The sequence below is a fragment of the Pyrus communis genome, chromosome 17 (genome assembly GCF_041283825.1).
Source record: "Pyrus communis isolate YQ-2024b chromosome 17, ASM4128382v1, whole genome shotgun sequence".
Taxonomy (NCBI): Eukaryota; Viridiplantae; Streptophyta; class Magnoliopsida; order Rosales; family Rosaceae; genus Pyrus; species Pyrus communis.
In genome coordinates, this window is record NC_142581.1 from 9525385 (window position 1) to 9542893 (window position 17509).

A 17509-nucleotide genomic window follows, 5' to 3' on the forward strand; every position below is an offset into this window, starting at 1 on the left:
AGAAAATGTGGGCATAGAAGAGTGGAGAAGTGATGTTGGGAAAGATGTAGAGAAGATGTGTAAAGAAAGGTGTACGAAACTAAATCTAAAAACTAAAATTTAAAATTATATACTTTGAATTGTTTTCACTTTCGAGATTTTGTTTTCATTCATTCTTCTTTGTTTTGTCCCGTCGCTCCCTCGACCTTTCTTCATCCCTAATCTCCCCAATATATTTTGCCCATATCTCAAACAAAATATAAAAACTAATAGTACATACCCAATGAAACTTGTTTCGTAACCAGCTAGCATTACTACTTTTTTGTTTCCTCTCAAGAGTCGAGATAGAATATCTAGCTAGATCAATGGTTTTGTCGACAAAGATACCTTGCACCAAAAGTAGGCCAGCTGCTTTACCATTTTTAGACATACTTCAAATGGCGTCTAGTGACCGAGAGGTTGGACTTTCACCATTAAACGCCAATACACAAACTTGTTTGCAATGGGAAGACGATGACAATACATGCATGTGCTCATTATTTCCTCCATATTTATACAAAGGTAATGCTATCTAAACACTTATTTTTACTTCTCACACACTATTTTAATTTTTTATCATCGGAACAAATGAATTGATAAAGGTCAAACTCCAAATTGATAAAGGTGTGTAGAAAACAAAACTAGATGCTAATAATACTATCCTTAATATAGATAATATTGTTTGTTTAAAAAAAAAAAAAAAAAAAAAACACTATCCTTAGTCAATTCTTTGGCGAACATGACTTTTCACATTACAAAATAATACAAACCCTAATGACGTTTCAGAGGTCGTTCGATGATCTTTTTGTGGCGGCAGGTGAAGCATTACTCTTATCTTTAACTCGAAAAAAAAATTCAACCTATTATATATGTACATGATGGTTATATACATATATATATATATATATATATATATATATGTATGTACGCGCCATGCATGGACCAATTAACGTCGTCTCACTCGGCTTACACCACCTGTACTTTCTGAAATGCAATTTCATGCAGCTAGGGTTAGCACCTATGTAAATTAAAAGGAAGAATAAATTACATTTTACTACCTTAATTTTATGTCGCATAACAAACTCACACATCATATTTTAAACATTGCAATGTCATACATTAAATTACGAATTTGTTGTCATATCAAACTTCTATTAAAAAATCTGTCAAGTTAGCCGTTTATCCACACAACCACTTAACAGTTAACTTAACAGATTTTTTAATAGCGGTCTGACATTTAACGAATTCGTAGGTTAATTGATGTAAACATTGTAATGATCAAAAGATGAGATATAAGTTTGTTATGTAACCCAAATAAGGTGGTAAAATGTAACATACCTTAAAAAAAAATTCCTACATCCAAATTTCAAAAAATAAAATTTAATTTCAAAAAAATATAATAATGTGTATGGCCGACACCAATGCGATTGCTTCTCATTCATAGGATAGGAATGGCTAACTTAAACTGAAAGAGATAACACTAGTTGACTAGTCCTATCCAAGGAAGGAAATGAACACCCCCATCCCAAAAAAAAATCCTTTTTAAGTTGAAAAAGTCTGGGACATATTAATTATCAATTAGTACACCCCAAAAGCTCAATTTCAAGATTGAACTTAATTTTTATTCTTCATGGTTTATTATTTCAATTGCTTTTTATAAGGGACAAAGTCTTATAAAGTAAGAGATTTTTCTTGTAATGATCAATGTGGGATAATGAACTTTCTACTCAAAATTGCCAACATCTCTCTCTGTCAAGCACACACACCAACACTTAGGCCCGTCTCACTACCCATCAAGCCTCTATAAAGCCATTTGCTTGGTATTGGGTTTCAATATCCCGTTTTGTACCCAACTCTCTGGAAAGTTGTGGAGTCGTAGTATTGACATGGAGATCAATTATGCTCTGGCTTTGCTCTTAGTCCTCATTCTCAATTTGGGTAGTTTGCTCACTTCTCTTGCTAACTGCAATTGCTCACCACCAACATACCCTCCAGCTCCCCACTTGCCACCCAAACATCCTCCCTATGTAAAGCCACCCTCCCACCCTAAACCACCCAAGAAGCCACCACCTTATGCAAAGCCTCCTCCTCATGTACCCACGAAACCCCCAGTTGTACTGCCTCCACCATCTACCCCCAAGCCCCCAACTGTAAAACCACCACCACCATCTCCACCAAAGGACACGTGTCCCATCGACACCCTTAAATTGGAAGCTTGTGTAGATGTGTTGGGTGGTCTTATCCACGTTGGAATTGGAAGCAGTGCCAAAGATACATGTTGTCCGGTGCTTCAGGGACTGGTGGACTTGGACGCTGCTATTTGCCTTTGCACCATCATCAAGGCTAAGCTTCTTAATGTCAACCTCATCATCCCCATTGCTCTTCAGGTGCTCATTGCTTGTGGGAAGACTCCTCCCTCCGGATTCCAGTGTCCTGCATAGATGATCATCATATCTTATTCCTAGATCTCACTTAGTAGTTGTTAATCATGTCATCATTAGGGATATGTGGCGCCAGCTAGCTGATAATAAAGCATGTCAAAGCTTGAAAGTAAAAACTACTTGAGGATAAATCTGTTATTCGTTTTTGTTTTGTTTTGTTTACTTGAAGAGTGTATCAGATCGATATACTGTGGTAATTTAGTTATGTTATTTTCTTGAACCTTGGAAGTATATATAATAACCTGAGTTTAAAGAAACCTTGATTAATTCACCGTTCGTTAATCTCCTGTAGAGGACTTACATGCATGGAACACCACCACCGTGCCCATGACATCATGGTCTAATAATACAACTTCATTTGTAATTAAAGAAACTCACATACGACATTATATTATTGAACCGAGACACTAGTGTAAATATTTTAAATTGATGATAGGATTCTTCACTATATTCTTATAGAGTCGAGTAATAGTTTTATAAAATCATCAAAATTAGAGCTAAAATAATCATTAAATTATGAATTTTCATTTCTAACCGTTGAAGAATTTCGTCCTGTTACCTAATACTGGTGATTTTTGGTGTGTGCAATCTTAGAGTATATACAAACAAGTTTGACAGTTTGATTGCTGATATTAATTTTGCAGACATCGAAAATCATCTAAGGAACTAAATACGCCAATCATGTGTGTTACCTTTGCTTGACGAAATATTATGTTTTGCCTTATGAAATGTAAACCCTAATTACAACATATATACCTTTGCGAGACGAAAGCTGGGAGGTTCGTCGTGTAAAGGTTGCCATTTTATGTGCCTAACTTTTATCTTGGTGCGAAAACTTTAACCCACGACATAAGCTTTGCTCGTCGAACTCTGTTCGCCAGGCAAAAGCATTTGCAGAAACCAAAACGTTTGTCCGTTTTGCTCGACAAACGTTTATTTTGTCGGGTAAAGACTATTTGGCCGACGAAATACCGTTCGTCTAGCAAAACTTTGTCGAATAAATGGTAATTTCTGGTTGTGTAATATATATATATATATATATATATGTAGGTTTCTCTCCTTTGTGTGTGGCTATTATGTCTGTATCTGTTGATAATATAGCGTGTTTGCAGGTTCACATGAATGTGTAGACTGTAGTGCATTGAATTTTAACTGCATTCGTTTGTAAGACATCAGTAGGAATAAAATATCAACGTCAAGGCTTTCAAAAAAATATCAACGTCAGGTACCACATGTAAGATACATGCAACACGTACAACTTTCTTACGGATTTTGGAAGTTTGTCTATATTTATACCAAGGCTTCCAAAAATACGAGCCTTCTCCTGCATCCAAGTCCTGCTGAATCACATCCACCAAATCCAAAGGGGATTGGGAATATAATTGCCCCATCACACTCAATTATTGTTCGTGTAATGTTTTCTTTGCACAACTTTTTAATTCAAATTTCACCATGTTTTTTTATGTTTCAATTATTTGATCAATTTATTGGAGAAAAAAAAAAATAAAAAAATCAGGTTAGCGATCATACGATCGATATTGACCACCATATCGACAATACAGAGGGAAAAAAAAAAAGAAGAAATGACATGTCATCACCTAACATTTTCAATAATGTCACTAAAACATTTCAAGTTCCAATTCAATCAACCCTTCCTGTCAGCAACGTATGTCTCGCATGCTGACATGCAATACCGATCATATTTAAACTAACCTAAATAATAGATTAATTTAAACCAAATTTAACCTTGCAAACACACGAATCAATTGTAATAATATATGTAAATACGAGGTCAATCTTACAATGATTGCTTTAACACCAATTTAACCGATTAATCATGCTAGACTTAGTTAAACAAACAAATTAAGGATAGATTGAGTTGAATAATTGAGTAATTGATTAAGACTAAAATTAACAAGAAAAATAAAAGACAATTAATTAAAACACACACGATACAAGACAACCTAAGGTTATGAATCCACCAATAGCAATCCTATTTACTTTTCCTAGAGCCAACTACTATCCAATTACCATGCCAATGTTAAAGGTTGTTCTTTCTAAGGTATGAATTAATCCGTGGTCAGGCATCAACTCTTGTATCTCTACATGATAATTATATCCTATTGGTTAGGCATACAATTAAACACATAAAAACTCATTAAGCGTAGAAGAATCATGTCAACCAAGTAGGACTATAGTTTGATATTGGTCATCCTCACTAGTTTGTCTACTCTTCTTAATCTTAGTTCCAGTAAACCTAATTGATTGGTCATCCTCATAAATTTATCTAAATATTTAGATGCAAAATTCCTAAAGGTGATCAGTCATTAGAAAGTCGAACCTAGAATAAAATACCCACAAAGATTAAGAATATAAGATGGCATATAATCGGATAATAATTAACAAAGTACTTCGCATATATTCATGTCATGGCTTCATCATAAATCTTAGAAAATAACTTAGTTACATATAGAAATAAAAATAAAAGAAAGATGGTGAATGGTAGAACGGTGTGGGTGATATGGGTATGCGGGGGTGGATGGATATCTTAAAGAGAGGTTAGGACACTTATTTATACTAGAAAAACCCTAAAAGGTTTGGGAGAAACTCTCCTAAAATAAAACAAACTCCTAAACAATTAATGACACAAACTAGGAAATAATCCTTACTCTTGGCTTGGGAAACACGTCATCTGTCTTGCACGCCAGTTTTGGGGTCAATTTATCTTCTGGAAAATTCTATAAAAATATGGGAAACATAGCTTTATCTCTTATCTTTCCTAGCATATATTGCATGTCACTAGGAAAAATCAGGAAAGCCTCCAAATCTTGATTCTCTCACAGCTGTGGAGTTCTGACGGGAAAACAACTTCTGCGGGATTGATTTGTGAAACTGGAATGGATGGCTCCATGGAAAATTATGAAATTCGAACACAACGATCTTCAGCCTCTTAGCTTCCTTCTCCAATTGGCCTTGCATCAAAACTCCTTTGGAAAGTCGAGTTATCACCAAAAACGTCCTAAATGTGCAGAATGGCTGAAACTGAGAAAAAGAAAATAATAAGGCTCTTTTATAATCAATTCCTTAACAAAACATAAGGATAATTATTATGAAAATATGACAAATAATGCACCTAGCAACCTCTCAACAGCAAAGCACTTATATCACTCCTACGAGAAATTCTAAGATCCGACCGAACAAGCCAAGACACAAAAAACCCTTCCCCTATCCCACCCCGATTTTAACATGTTAACCTGGCCTACTTTTAGTCTCACTCTCCTCTCACACCACCTCCAAGTCGAATGTCCTAGCTATACAAAAACCTCTCTCCAGTCTTTTTATAATCCTGCTCTAGTAACCTCAGTTGAATGGCAGTATAAATTTGAATGGGGGGAGAAAATAAAACCGTCAAATTATGTATTGGATCACTTGTGCATCATGCAGTACTCAAATTAACGTGGTGTAAAATGTGGTTTCGTTAGTAGTTTGATGCCTCAGTTTTTCTGCTTTCTTTTGGTAAACACATTATTATAGCGCACCACTTAATCAGCACACCATTTGATAACTCCCTAGCTAGTATATACGTTATTTTTTTTTTGTCTCATTTATTTTTCTTCCTAGTCTCTCTTCGTTTTTTTTTTTTTTTTCTTTTTTCTTTTCCAATTAGAGGAAACAATGCTAAGAGATATAATTTTGATATTAACCCTAAACCGTAATCTTATATATGAACCATAAACCCCAATTTTTTATCTGATCATTTTGGTGGAAATAATCTTTTATTTTTTTGTTTAAAACGAACAAAATTGTTTGTAGGGCGAGTTTTGAAAAATTCACAAATGAAGATGGGCTTCCACATAATTGTAAACTCTGGCAAGGGTTGTCAAGGTAATAGGCATCCAGAGGCAATGTTTGGGTGTAAACGGAACTACTCATATCAAACTCACGAATACATCCTTGAATATTATTGGGTTACATGCACGAAAACATTTGAACTACCACCTTGGTTCTTGAGGAAGAAGACGACGACGAATTGGAGAAAAATAGGGCGCTGAGCTGAACAGCGGCTAAAAGCATAAATTTTCTTCGACCATCTGCACGAACAGAGCGCCATAGAAACTGGGCAAGATCCGCATTTTTCAACGTTTGTCTTATTAATTAGTTTCTGATGAAATTCATTAGCATATTGTGGTTTTATCTGTTTGATGAGATTTTAATGTAGATTTTGTATCTGGGTTTTGATGTTTTCAGTTTTTCACATATGTAATAACTTCGTACGTTAGATTGAAGAAGAGCTTTTTTTTCCCTTTCGTATTCGATTTTCGGGTGTTCGTACTGTAAGTTTGGATATTTACTTGACAGTTGTAATCAAAGATGTCTAGGAGATATGATAGCCGTACAACAATCTTCTCCCCTGAGGGCCATCTCTACCAAGTTGAGTATGCAATGGAGGCCATTGGGAATGTAGGCACCGAATAGGGATACGTTGTACCATGTGATTGACTTGAGATAGTATTAGTGCGACGTGTTAATTGCATGCGCACTTCCCTTCCTACAACTTAAGTAACTTGAACAACTTTTACAACTAATTCTGTGGTTTGTTTTAGTGCAGATGCAAGAAGTTTTGCGCAATTCTTTAAACCCCAAGACACAAAACTACACAAAAGAAAATCAATCCATGAATTAGAGAAGAACAAGCTGAATGCATTAAATTACTTGGACTTACATTTTATGTTGGCTTCCCCAAATATTGAACTCCAACCGTTCGATGCCAGCTCTCCCTTCTCATCACCAGCGTTGGATTCACCAGCACCGGGACATCTCCCTCTTCCAGCGCCAAACTTCGTATCCCCACCAATTCCTCCAAACCCACCTCTTGCAAATCCTCTTCCATCCGGGCCCACTTCCTCACCCATCCCAAACCCACCATAAAATGGGCCTAGCCCACACCCACCAACCAAAATCCCAACCCCACCCAAATCAGTCCTGAGCCCACCAGTTCTTCCGCCGCCAATAGCTTTCCCTCCACAGTCCGGACCGCCATCCCCTCCACAGAAAAAGCCGCCGCAGTTTGCCGTGTGGTGCGTGGTGAAGCCGACAGTGCCGGAACCGATAATCCAAGAAGCACTGGACTATGCGTGTGGGTCCGGGGCAGACTGCAAGTCAATCCGGCCCAATGGGTCCTGCTACCAGCTCGACACATTGTTGTCGCATGCTTCCTATGCCTTCAATAGTTTCCGGGGGAACACGGAGATCGCTGGAGGCACTTGTCACTTTGGAGGGACTGCCATGCTTGCCACAGTTGATCCAAGTAAGTCCAAATTTTCCCCATATCAAGATATTATTTTGGCATATTGCATTTGATATTTTCGCAGAACTTTCCTTCAAGGACACGTTGTTCCATTCAAGGACAAGTAGTCAGTTTTGTAAAATTGCTATTTTACTTTATACTAATCTAAATTGCAATGGGAAAATTAAATAAGTGTGCTTAATTACATAGTCCAAATTCCTTACTAAATCCAGTTTTCTTTGTTTTTAGAAAGTTAATACAAATCCGAATCATGTGTTTTTTTGTTTTTTGTTTTTTTGGGTTAAGAACCCTAATCGTTGTTAATGGCGGCTGACAGCATGAGAGTATCACTTGACAAAACGACAACTTTCGTTTACTCGATTATATTGTCCTTAACTGTAATGGTAATCAAATTATAGAACCTTGATGAAGATAATTAGAAGTACACGTCCTTGAGTGCAAATTTTATTTGTAAACCTACGAGCAGATCTACATACTTTAGATTCCCGAGAAACATATAATAATTCAGTAAGCTGTAAGCTCCTTCTTTACTCGATGACTGGAAAATTGGAAACGCATGCTACAGACGTCGATACAGGATGAGGAACCATGACAAAAACTAAGTGTTTTTTTTTTTCCTCTCTTTTTCCTCAAACGATAAACTAAATGTTTGGTAGAACATTATCCTGTCTTGGTTAAATATTAGGATTTAAATAGTAACATCCAGAAACAAAGAGATAATATTGGATGAAAATCAACCTCTCTCTTCTGTAAGGGAGCAGGGTTGTTGGGAAAGGTAATCAAGGAAAAGCCATGCAGAACTTTGCATTTTGATTTGGACCCACAATCGATTTCAATTTGATTGAGTGTACCCCTAATGGGGAATAATTAATTCTTCAAAGTTTTGCTAGCTAGCCAGCATAACCCTGCACGTATATTGGTGGTTGTCAAATTATTGATGAATCTTAATTTATTCTCAATAATAGTTAGGCAGTTGTTAAATAATTGATGGATCGAGATTTGTACTCCTCAATAGTTGAGTGATTGTCAAATTATTGATGAATCGAGATTTACGTTCATCGACACTGATAATTACGCGACAAATGTTACTGGCAATTCTCCAACACATAACTTACATTTTATTCATTGGTGTCATTGCTCATCATGTGCATCTTTTGACTTTTACAAAAGATCCTGTCTCTAGCTAAATTCCTATGACTCTTACATCTATGAAATATATGCTTATAAAGTTTAACAAGTAGTTAATTAATAATATTTATCTTTCTTACTTTAATTGTGGTGAGCAATATCTTTAGCATAATTACTTTATATTTTCTTATACGGTGACCCTACACTAAATTTGCTTAATTTTATCTCTTTTACTTTAAATTGGTGTTGCCTTGGATGAGTGACACAAGATGCTAACACAGCCTTTGCATGATTGTGACATGGCAGGTTATGACCTATTATGAGATTAAGAAATAAAAAATGCTAGGAAGATCAAATTTGTTAGATTATTTTTTGTAGACACATGGTGTGACAGTTGATGGTTTGACTCATTTTTTTAAATAATTTAAAGCAATAGTCTAACCATCAATTGCCACATCATGTAAGTAACAAATGATAGTTTAAAATTTTGTTCTTTCTAACATCAAATTCTGTTAACTTAAAATTTTATTTATTTTTCAGAAGAGATCTACACTACGTATACAACACATTTTATTTAGGAGGAGTTCCATTTCGGGAGTGCAAATGGAATTTTGGCCGTAGAAGTAGTGGCACGTGGAAGTGGAGTTGTATTGATCTTCCTGTCTTCCGGTGTCCATTTTATGTACATGGAATATACCTGGTGGCTAGCTGTTGCATATTCCCCTTTAGATTGCCAGATTGTCCAAAAACTGCATACACTCATATTTCTTTTATTTAGCAGGATTAAAGAGTAGGGTGCTTTTATTCCACAAATAAGTATTAAATCATGATGAGGCTGGTCTCAAATAACATTCTGGAGTCTATTTGATAATAATTTTTTTTTTTTTTTTTTTTTTTGTAGTTTTTATTCTATATGTTAAAGACAAAACATGAGAAAATGCGGGCATAGAAGAGTGGAGAAATGATGATAGGAGAGATGTAGTGAAAATGTATAAAGAAAGGTGTACAAAACAAAATCTAAAAACTAAAATTTAAAATTATATATTTTGAATTGTTTTCACTTTTGAGATTTTGTTTTCATTCATTCTTTTTTGTTTCGTCCTCTCGCTCCCTTAACCTTTCTTCATCCCTAATCTCCTCATTATATTTTGCCCATATCTCAAACAAAATATAAAAACTAATAGTTAAATACCCAATGAAACTTGTTTCGTAACCAGCTAGCATTATTACTCCTTTATTATTATTATTTTTTCCTCTCAAGAGTCGAGATAGAATATCTAGCTAGATCAATGTTTTTGTCAACAAATTAAGATACCTTGCACCAAAACTAGGCCAGCTGCATTACACTTTTTAGCCATACATCCGGCGTGACCGAGAGGTTGGACCTTCACCATTAAACGCCAGTACACAGACTTGTTTGCAATAGGAAGACGATGACAATACATGGATGCTCATTATTTCCTCCTTTATTTGTACAAATTAAGGTAGTGTTATCCAAACATCTATTTTTACTTCTAACACACTATCTCAATTTTCAATCGTTGGAACGAATGAATTGATAAAGATCAAACATCAAAATTGATAAGAATGTGTGGAAAGTAAAAGTAGATGCCAATAATACTATCCTTAATGTAGATAATATCGTTTGTTCAAAAAAAAAAAAAAAAGAACAACACTATCCTTATTCAATTCTTTGGTGAACATGACCTTTCACATTACAAAATAATACAAACCCTAATGACTTTACAGAGGTCATTCGATGATCGTTTTGTGGCCGCTGGTGAAACATTACTCTTATCCTTAACTCAAAAAAATAAATTCAACCTATTATATATGGAAAAGGATCCTCACCGGATGCTTTTTTAGGGATCCTAGGGATCCTGTGATCATGACCGTTTATCGTATATCGTGCCCTCAATTTTCGTTAGGTACTATTTATATTTAATTTTAAATTTTAAACTTTAAAATAATTTCTGATCGCATAATGTACGATGAATGATTACAATCACGGAATCCCTAGAATCCCTAGGTGAGGATCCTTTTCCATTATATATGTACATGATGATTATATAACCATGCATGGACCAAGGTCGTCTTACCCGGCTTAGACCACCTCTACTTTCTGAAATGCGTTTTCATGCAACTAGGGTTAGCACCTATGTAAATTAAAAGAAAGAATAAATATTTTACTACCTCAATTTTATGTCATATAACAAACTCATACATCATATTTTAAACATTGTAATGTCATACATTAAATTACGAATTCGTTGTCATATCAAACTTCCGTTAAAAAAATCTGTCAAGTTAACCGTTTACCCACACTACCACTTAACGGTTAACTTAATAGATTTTTTAACAGCAGTTCGACATTTAACGAATTCGTAAGTTAATTGATGTAAACATTAGAATGATCAGAAGATGAGATATAAATTTGTTATGTGACCAAAAATAAGATGGTAAAATGTAATTTACTCTAAAAGAAAGTTCCTACATCCAAATTTCAAAAAATAGAATTTAATTTCAAATATATGTAATGAGGTGTATGACCGACACCCAAGTGCGCACGAATGCGACTATTCATAGGATAGGAATGACTAAACTTAAACTAAGAAAGAGGCAACACTAGTTAACTAGTCCTATCCAAGGAAGGAAATGAACACCCCCACCCCCAAAAAAACTATATCCTTTTTAACAAGGTTCTAAAAGACGTTAGACGCTAGTCGGATGGTAAGTTGGAGCCTAGCGCCTAGGCAGCTAGGCAGGACTTAGGCTGGGGCTTAAGCGGGCTAAACGGATTTAACTAAATCCATTATATTTCATGAAAATAAGTGTATGTTTATACTTAAAATATATATAATTTCATCATAAACTACAAAATAGAATGACACATATGTTATGAAGTATTGGAACATAATGAAAACATGGGGAACAAACATATAATGTGTGTTCATTTAAGTATTCAACTAGTCTCTTACAATTTATTGAAAAGAAAATAAAAAGCAAAATGAAAGTTATCTATTTTCTGCCTAAGTGAGTTGCAACCTAGGCGGATATGGGCGGGCTAGTCGGGTGCCTACGCGGTTTAGGCGGGTGCCTCATTAGGTCTAACTGCCATTTCTTAATTTTCAAACGCCTAGGCATTAATCCGGGAGGTGGCAAACCGCCTAGCGCCTAGGCGAGACCTAGGTGGGAATTTTTAGAACAATGCTTTTTAAGTTAAAATGGTCTAGGCCTATTTTTGTCCACATAGTTTTTTTATACAAGAAAATTTTGTTTGTGAAAGCGTCACGTGTGGTGGTTTTGGCATCATGAACCCAAATCACGGGTCGAATAGCAAACTTCATGTTCAAACTTCGCCTATATCAAAATCCTTCCGAGTTTTCTTGATTTCTTACCTTTGCCCTTAACCTCATATATGATTGGAATAGAAATTTGCAAGTTTACAAAAATATTAGATTGAAAATTTTTAGATGAATTTAAGCACAAAAATATGAACAAATGGATTTAGTATTGACTCATTCAACTTCAAGTAATCATTTTGCAAATCCCTATCAATTCATGTATCTATCATTTCAAATTTATTCATCAAATCTTTTGCGATGCATTTCTAACTAATTTAACTTAGATTTATTGGTACTTACAAATTTCTCTTCCAAACATGGCTTAAGATGATGACCACTGATTCCAAATCTATAGTACCCTATTTGGATCTTGAAATCTCATAGCTCGTTTACTAATCCGTAATCAAAATAAGGGGAATTGAATTGAGGAGAAATTGAATTCAGGAGGAATTACAATGGGTGGAGTCAGAATCAGATTCTTATTAAAGCAGTTTACTAAAGCTTTCTGGAATTGGAGTAAGAATGACATTGACCTATATAAACTATTTACTAGTTCACATGAATCAGAATAGAAACTAATGTGATTACTAAAATACCCTTGTTATTACTAAATTATTTTTATATGCTGATTAATAGAAAGTCAAATGATATAAAATAAAATTAAAAAGCAAACTAACCAATTATCAAACCCCAACCTAATTGTTCCTCTCCTTTAAAAAGCAAACTAACCAATTATCAAACCCCAACCTAATTGTTCCTCTCCTTCTCCGCCTCTCTCATCTTTCAATAGTTTGAAATTAAAGGAGGGTTTGTGGTCGATGGGCAGTGGTAGTGGTGGTGATGAGGAATACAGGGCTGTGATTTCATGTTGGTTTGGTGTTGGGGCTTGGTTTTTGACATTTTGTTCATAAAATACCTACTAAAATTGCAGCAAGGTCCTTCTTGGTTTGTGATTTGATCTACTTTTGTGGTTTAATTGTTGTGGAAGATGATGGTGGCTGGGTCTGTGTCCTGGGAAAGGTAAGAGATGTGCGATGGTGGTGAGGGAGAATGAGAGGGATAACACTGGGGATGAGAGCTTGGGTTTCTTTGGAATTTCAACTTTTATGCGAGGCACAATGGGTAAGAAAAATGGATTCCTCACCCCCTCAATCCTTCGGAATCCAAAACCATCCATTTGTTAGGAGTCCACTTCCTCCAAATTTAGGAATTGGATTCCAAAATTTGTGTGGGACTCGTTAAATTTTGATTCCCTCAGATTTGGTAAACATGGAGTATTCCGTAATCGAAATTCAATTCCGTTTCTTGATGCCGATTACCCTTACGTAAACATGCCCTCAATGTAAAGGAAGCCACTTCATTCCTCCATCTTATATGTGATCCTCATCAACTTGGTATTGGAAAGACCCTCAAGTCAATGAATCATGACAATTTGACGAATTAATTATACACATAAATTAATAATTTTATATATGCAGTTGGTACCACAAAGAAAGGGAACAAGTTCTCTTCGGATTCTGTTTGTCCGAAGCTTCTGGATTAATTGATTGTGGCCATTCACCATATATCTAACGGTGTAAAAACATATCACGTTATCGGAGCGCGTCAACGTGACCAAATGACCTCCAAATCCATGGATGCCATGTCTCATCCTTTGCCTTCGCCCTCTCTACGATTCTGCCTAACCAAACACAGTCTCTGATCTACATGCTCATCATGCATCGAAGCGTGATGTTGTTGACAAAGGAAAATTGTAACCTCTCTTCTGTCACGAACTCGTTCCATGCGCCAATCTTGTTTACGACAACATGCCTCTTTTGTCTCGAACTCGTTCTATCTAGGAGAAGAGAAGGCAGTGAAAGAAGAAGAGATAAAAGGCAGTGAACAAGAGGTTATGGAATTGCAGCCATTTGATTTTTGGTGAACGGACAAGATCAATTAATCCCAAGCCTCCACACAAACAATATCTAAAGAGGATCTTTGCCCAAAAGAAAGGGGCAACAATCTTTCTTTCTCTCTCTCTCTCATTGTCAAGCACACACATTAACACTTAGGTATGTCTCACTACCCACAAAGCCTCTATAAAGCCATTTGCTTGGTATTGGGATTCAATATCCAGTTCCAAACTCTCTTGAGAGTTGTGAAGTTGTGAAGTTGTAGTATTGACATGGAGATCAATTATGCTCTGGCTTTGCTCATAGTCCTCATTCTCAACTTGGGTAGTTTGCTCACTTCTCGTGCTAACTCTTATTGTCCACGATCAACATACCCTCCAGTTCCCCAATTGCCACCCAAACACCATCCTCACGTAACGTCACCCTCCCACCCTAAACCACCAAAAAAGCCACCACTGCATGTCAAACCACCTCCACATGTGAAACCACCTTATGCAAAGCCTCATCCCCATGTTCCCAAACCGCCCTCAAAGCCACCTCATGCAAAGCCTCATCCTCATGTGCCCACAAAACCACCTCATGTTAAACCACCCATTATAAAGCCACCACCAACACCAACACCAGTTGTCCCAGTGAAGCCTCCTCCACCCATTGAAACACCATGCCCTCTAGCTCCACCACCAAATGTAGTATCATCCCCACCACCACCACCTCCAACCCCAGTTGTCCCAATGAAGCCTCCTCCACCCATTGAAACACCATGCCCTCTAGCTCCACCACCAAATGTAGTATCACCCCCACCACCACCACCTCCAACCCCAGTTGTCCTAGTGAAGCCTCCTCCACCACCACCACCACCATGTCCACCAAAGGTAGTACCACCCCTATCACCACCACCATGTCCACCAAAGGTAGTACCACCCCCACCACCACCACTATCTCTAACCCCAGTTGTCCCAATGATGCCTCCTCCACCACCACCACCATCTCCATCAAGGGTAGTACCACCCCCACCACCACCACCATCTCCACCAAAGGACACTTGTCCCATCGACACCCTAAAATTGGGAGCTTGTGTAGATGTGTTGGGCAGTCTTATCCACATTGGAATTGGAAGTAGTGCCAAAGATGCATGTTGTCCTGTGCTTCAGGGACTCATAGACTTGGACGCTGCTATTTGCCTTTGCACCACCATTAAGGTTAAACTTCTCAATGTTAACCTCATCATCCCCATTGCTCTTCAGGTGCTTATTGATTGTGGGAAGACTGCTCCCTCTGGATTCCAGTGTCCTGCATAGATGATCATCATATCATATTCCTAAATCATAGTTAGTAGTTGTTAATCATGTCATCATTTAGTAATATGTGGCCCCAACTAGCTAATAATAAAGCATGTCAAAGCTTGGAAGTGAAAACAACTTGAGGATAAATTTGTTATTTGTTTTTGTTTTGTTTTGTTTAAGTGAAGTGTGTATCAGATCGATATACTATGGTAATTTAGTCATGTTATTTTCTTGAACCTTGGAAGTATATATAATAACTTGAGTTTAAAGAAGACCTTGATTAATTCACTATTAGTTATTCTCCTCAAGAGGGCTTACATGGAACACTGTCACCGTGTCGGTGACATCATGGTCTTCATTTGTAATAAAGAAATATATGACATTACATTATTAAATCGAGACACTAGTGTAAATATTTTAAATTGATGATCATATTCGTTCACCGTATTCTTCTAGAGTTGAAGAATAGTTTTATAAAATCAAATATGAGATAAAATAATCATTAATTGTTATCTTTCATTTCTAAGCGTTGAAGAATTTCGTCCCATTACCTAATATTGGTGATTTTTGGTGAGTGTGATATTGGAGTATAACTACTAGAAATTTTGATTTGTTGAGAAAATTTATTTGTCAGCAAAGAACCTTTCCTGATGAAAAAATTTGTCAGCCATTTTGTCGCGCAAAGCATGTCGCGTAAGAGTTTTCCTAACATATTTTGATACTTTATCAGCTAAGGTTCAACTTTTTCGACAAACTCTGTTTTGTTGGCATTTTCATTGTTCCCAACAAATATTTTCGTCGGTACAGGGCATTTAAGCCGACAAATAGTATTATTTAGCTAACAAAATGTGTTCATCGCCATAAATATTTCGTCGACACAGTTTTCTCTCTCCGGACAAAATTTGTTTCGTCGGGAAAGACATTTAATTTATAAAATAAATAAATAAATAAATGCATTAATGCTCAGCTACTATATATGTATATCAAAATACAATACACAAAATTGTTAAGAAATAATACTTTATTGATTGATAAATTCCAAATCTACATTTAGAGGCTGAATGTGAATATATACAAATCCTGGAATTCTTAAAACTATGCAAATCCTGTACAAATGGAAAAGAATATCCAAGCAATCTGAAACATAGGAAAAATAAGAATTGCATTGAAAAAGGATAACCCTTCATTCAATCGAGCCATCTGCACAAGTAGAAATAGAAAGTATTAATATATAAAAACTATATAAAACTAGCACCATAGCATGCAATTGCAGCAATTTGTAAACCAAGCAATCTAAACTTAATTTTGCAATAACTGATACCCAAAATCCATTTGTACATAGAAATAAAAGGAGCATGGAGTATGTGAATGAGCTACTCATAATTGCTAGACATGGCCAAACATAGCAGGTTAGATCTGCCAAGAAAAACAAAGGAATTAGAAACATAAGTGTCAATGCAAATTTCCACCGTATTTAGTTTTGACAAAAATGCACCTGCAAAAAAATCAACATCTTTGATCAAATACCTAAGCCTCATGCACCCACGAGGTGGGGTGGGGGTTAGGTGATAGGAAATTTACCACACACGCAAACGGGCTAAAAACTCCTATAATACTTGCAAGAATGATAAGGTTATTGTAGTATAAACGGATCTCGTAAGGTCGTTGTCCATAGGGATTATTAAATAAATCGAAGCAAACCAAATTCCAATTAATTATTGTAAAGCAAAATGTTGAGATGATTGATTTTTATGACCTACCTAAATTAAAACGAATTTAATTAATACAAATAAACTAATCTGCAATATTACAGATGAAAGGGAAAGAAAACTGTTTTAGAAAAATCAAATTAAGAAAGCATTAGGGTTCCACCATCACCTAGCAATCCTATGAACTTTTACCAATTACTTATGATCTACACATGCCACTTTGAAGGTTAGGTTTTCCTAATTTATATTCTACTTGGAATCTCCAACATAGAACGTATACCTAACCTTCAACCCGTCCAGACGTTTGGATCAAATTTGAACATGAGAGACTCATTATGCTTTATGAAAACCCTTTGAAAAACCATGCAACCCTTAGGATGTGG

At 36.0% G+C, this 17509-nt stretch overlaps 1 protein-coding gene and 1 pseudogene across 1 annotated transcript; both read left to right on the top strand.

Annotated features, from left to right (window-relative positions):
• The first annotated feature begins 1836 nt into the window (after positions 1-1836).
• LOC137707541 (uncharacterized) lies at positions 1837-2716 on the top strand. The gene has a single exon (XM_068446427.2). It carries the CDS (start codon positions 1905-1907, stop codon positions 2457-2459), a length of 555 nt encoding a protein of 184 aa, XP_068302528.1. The 5' UTR covers positions 1837-1904; the 3' UTR covers positions 2460-2716.
• Positions 2717-7034: 4318 nt separating this feature from the next.
• Positions 7035-7820, top strand: LOC148689416 (uncharacterized; annotated as a pseudogene).
• The last annotated feature ends 9689 nt before the right edge of the window (positions 7821-17509 follow it).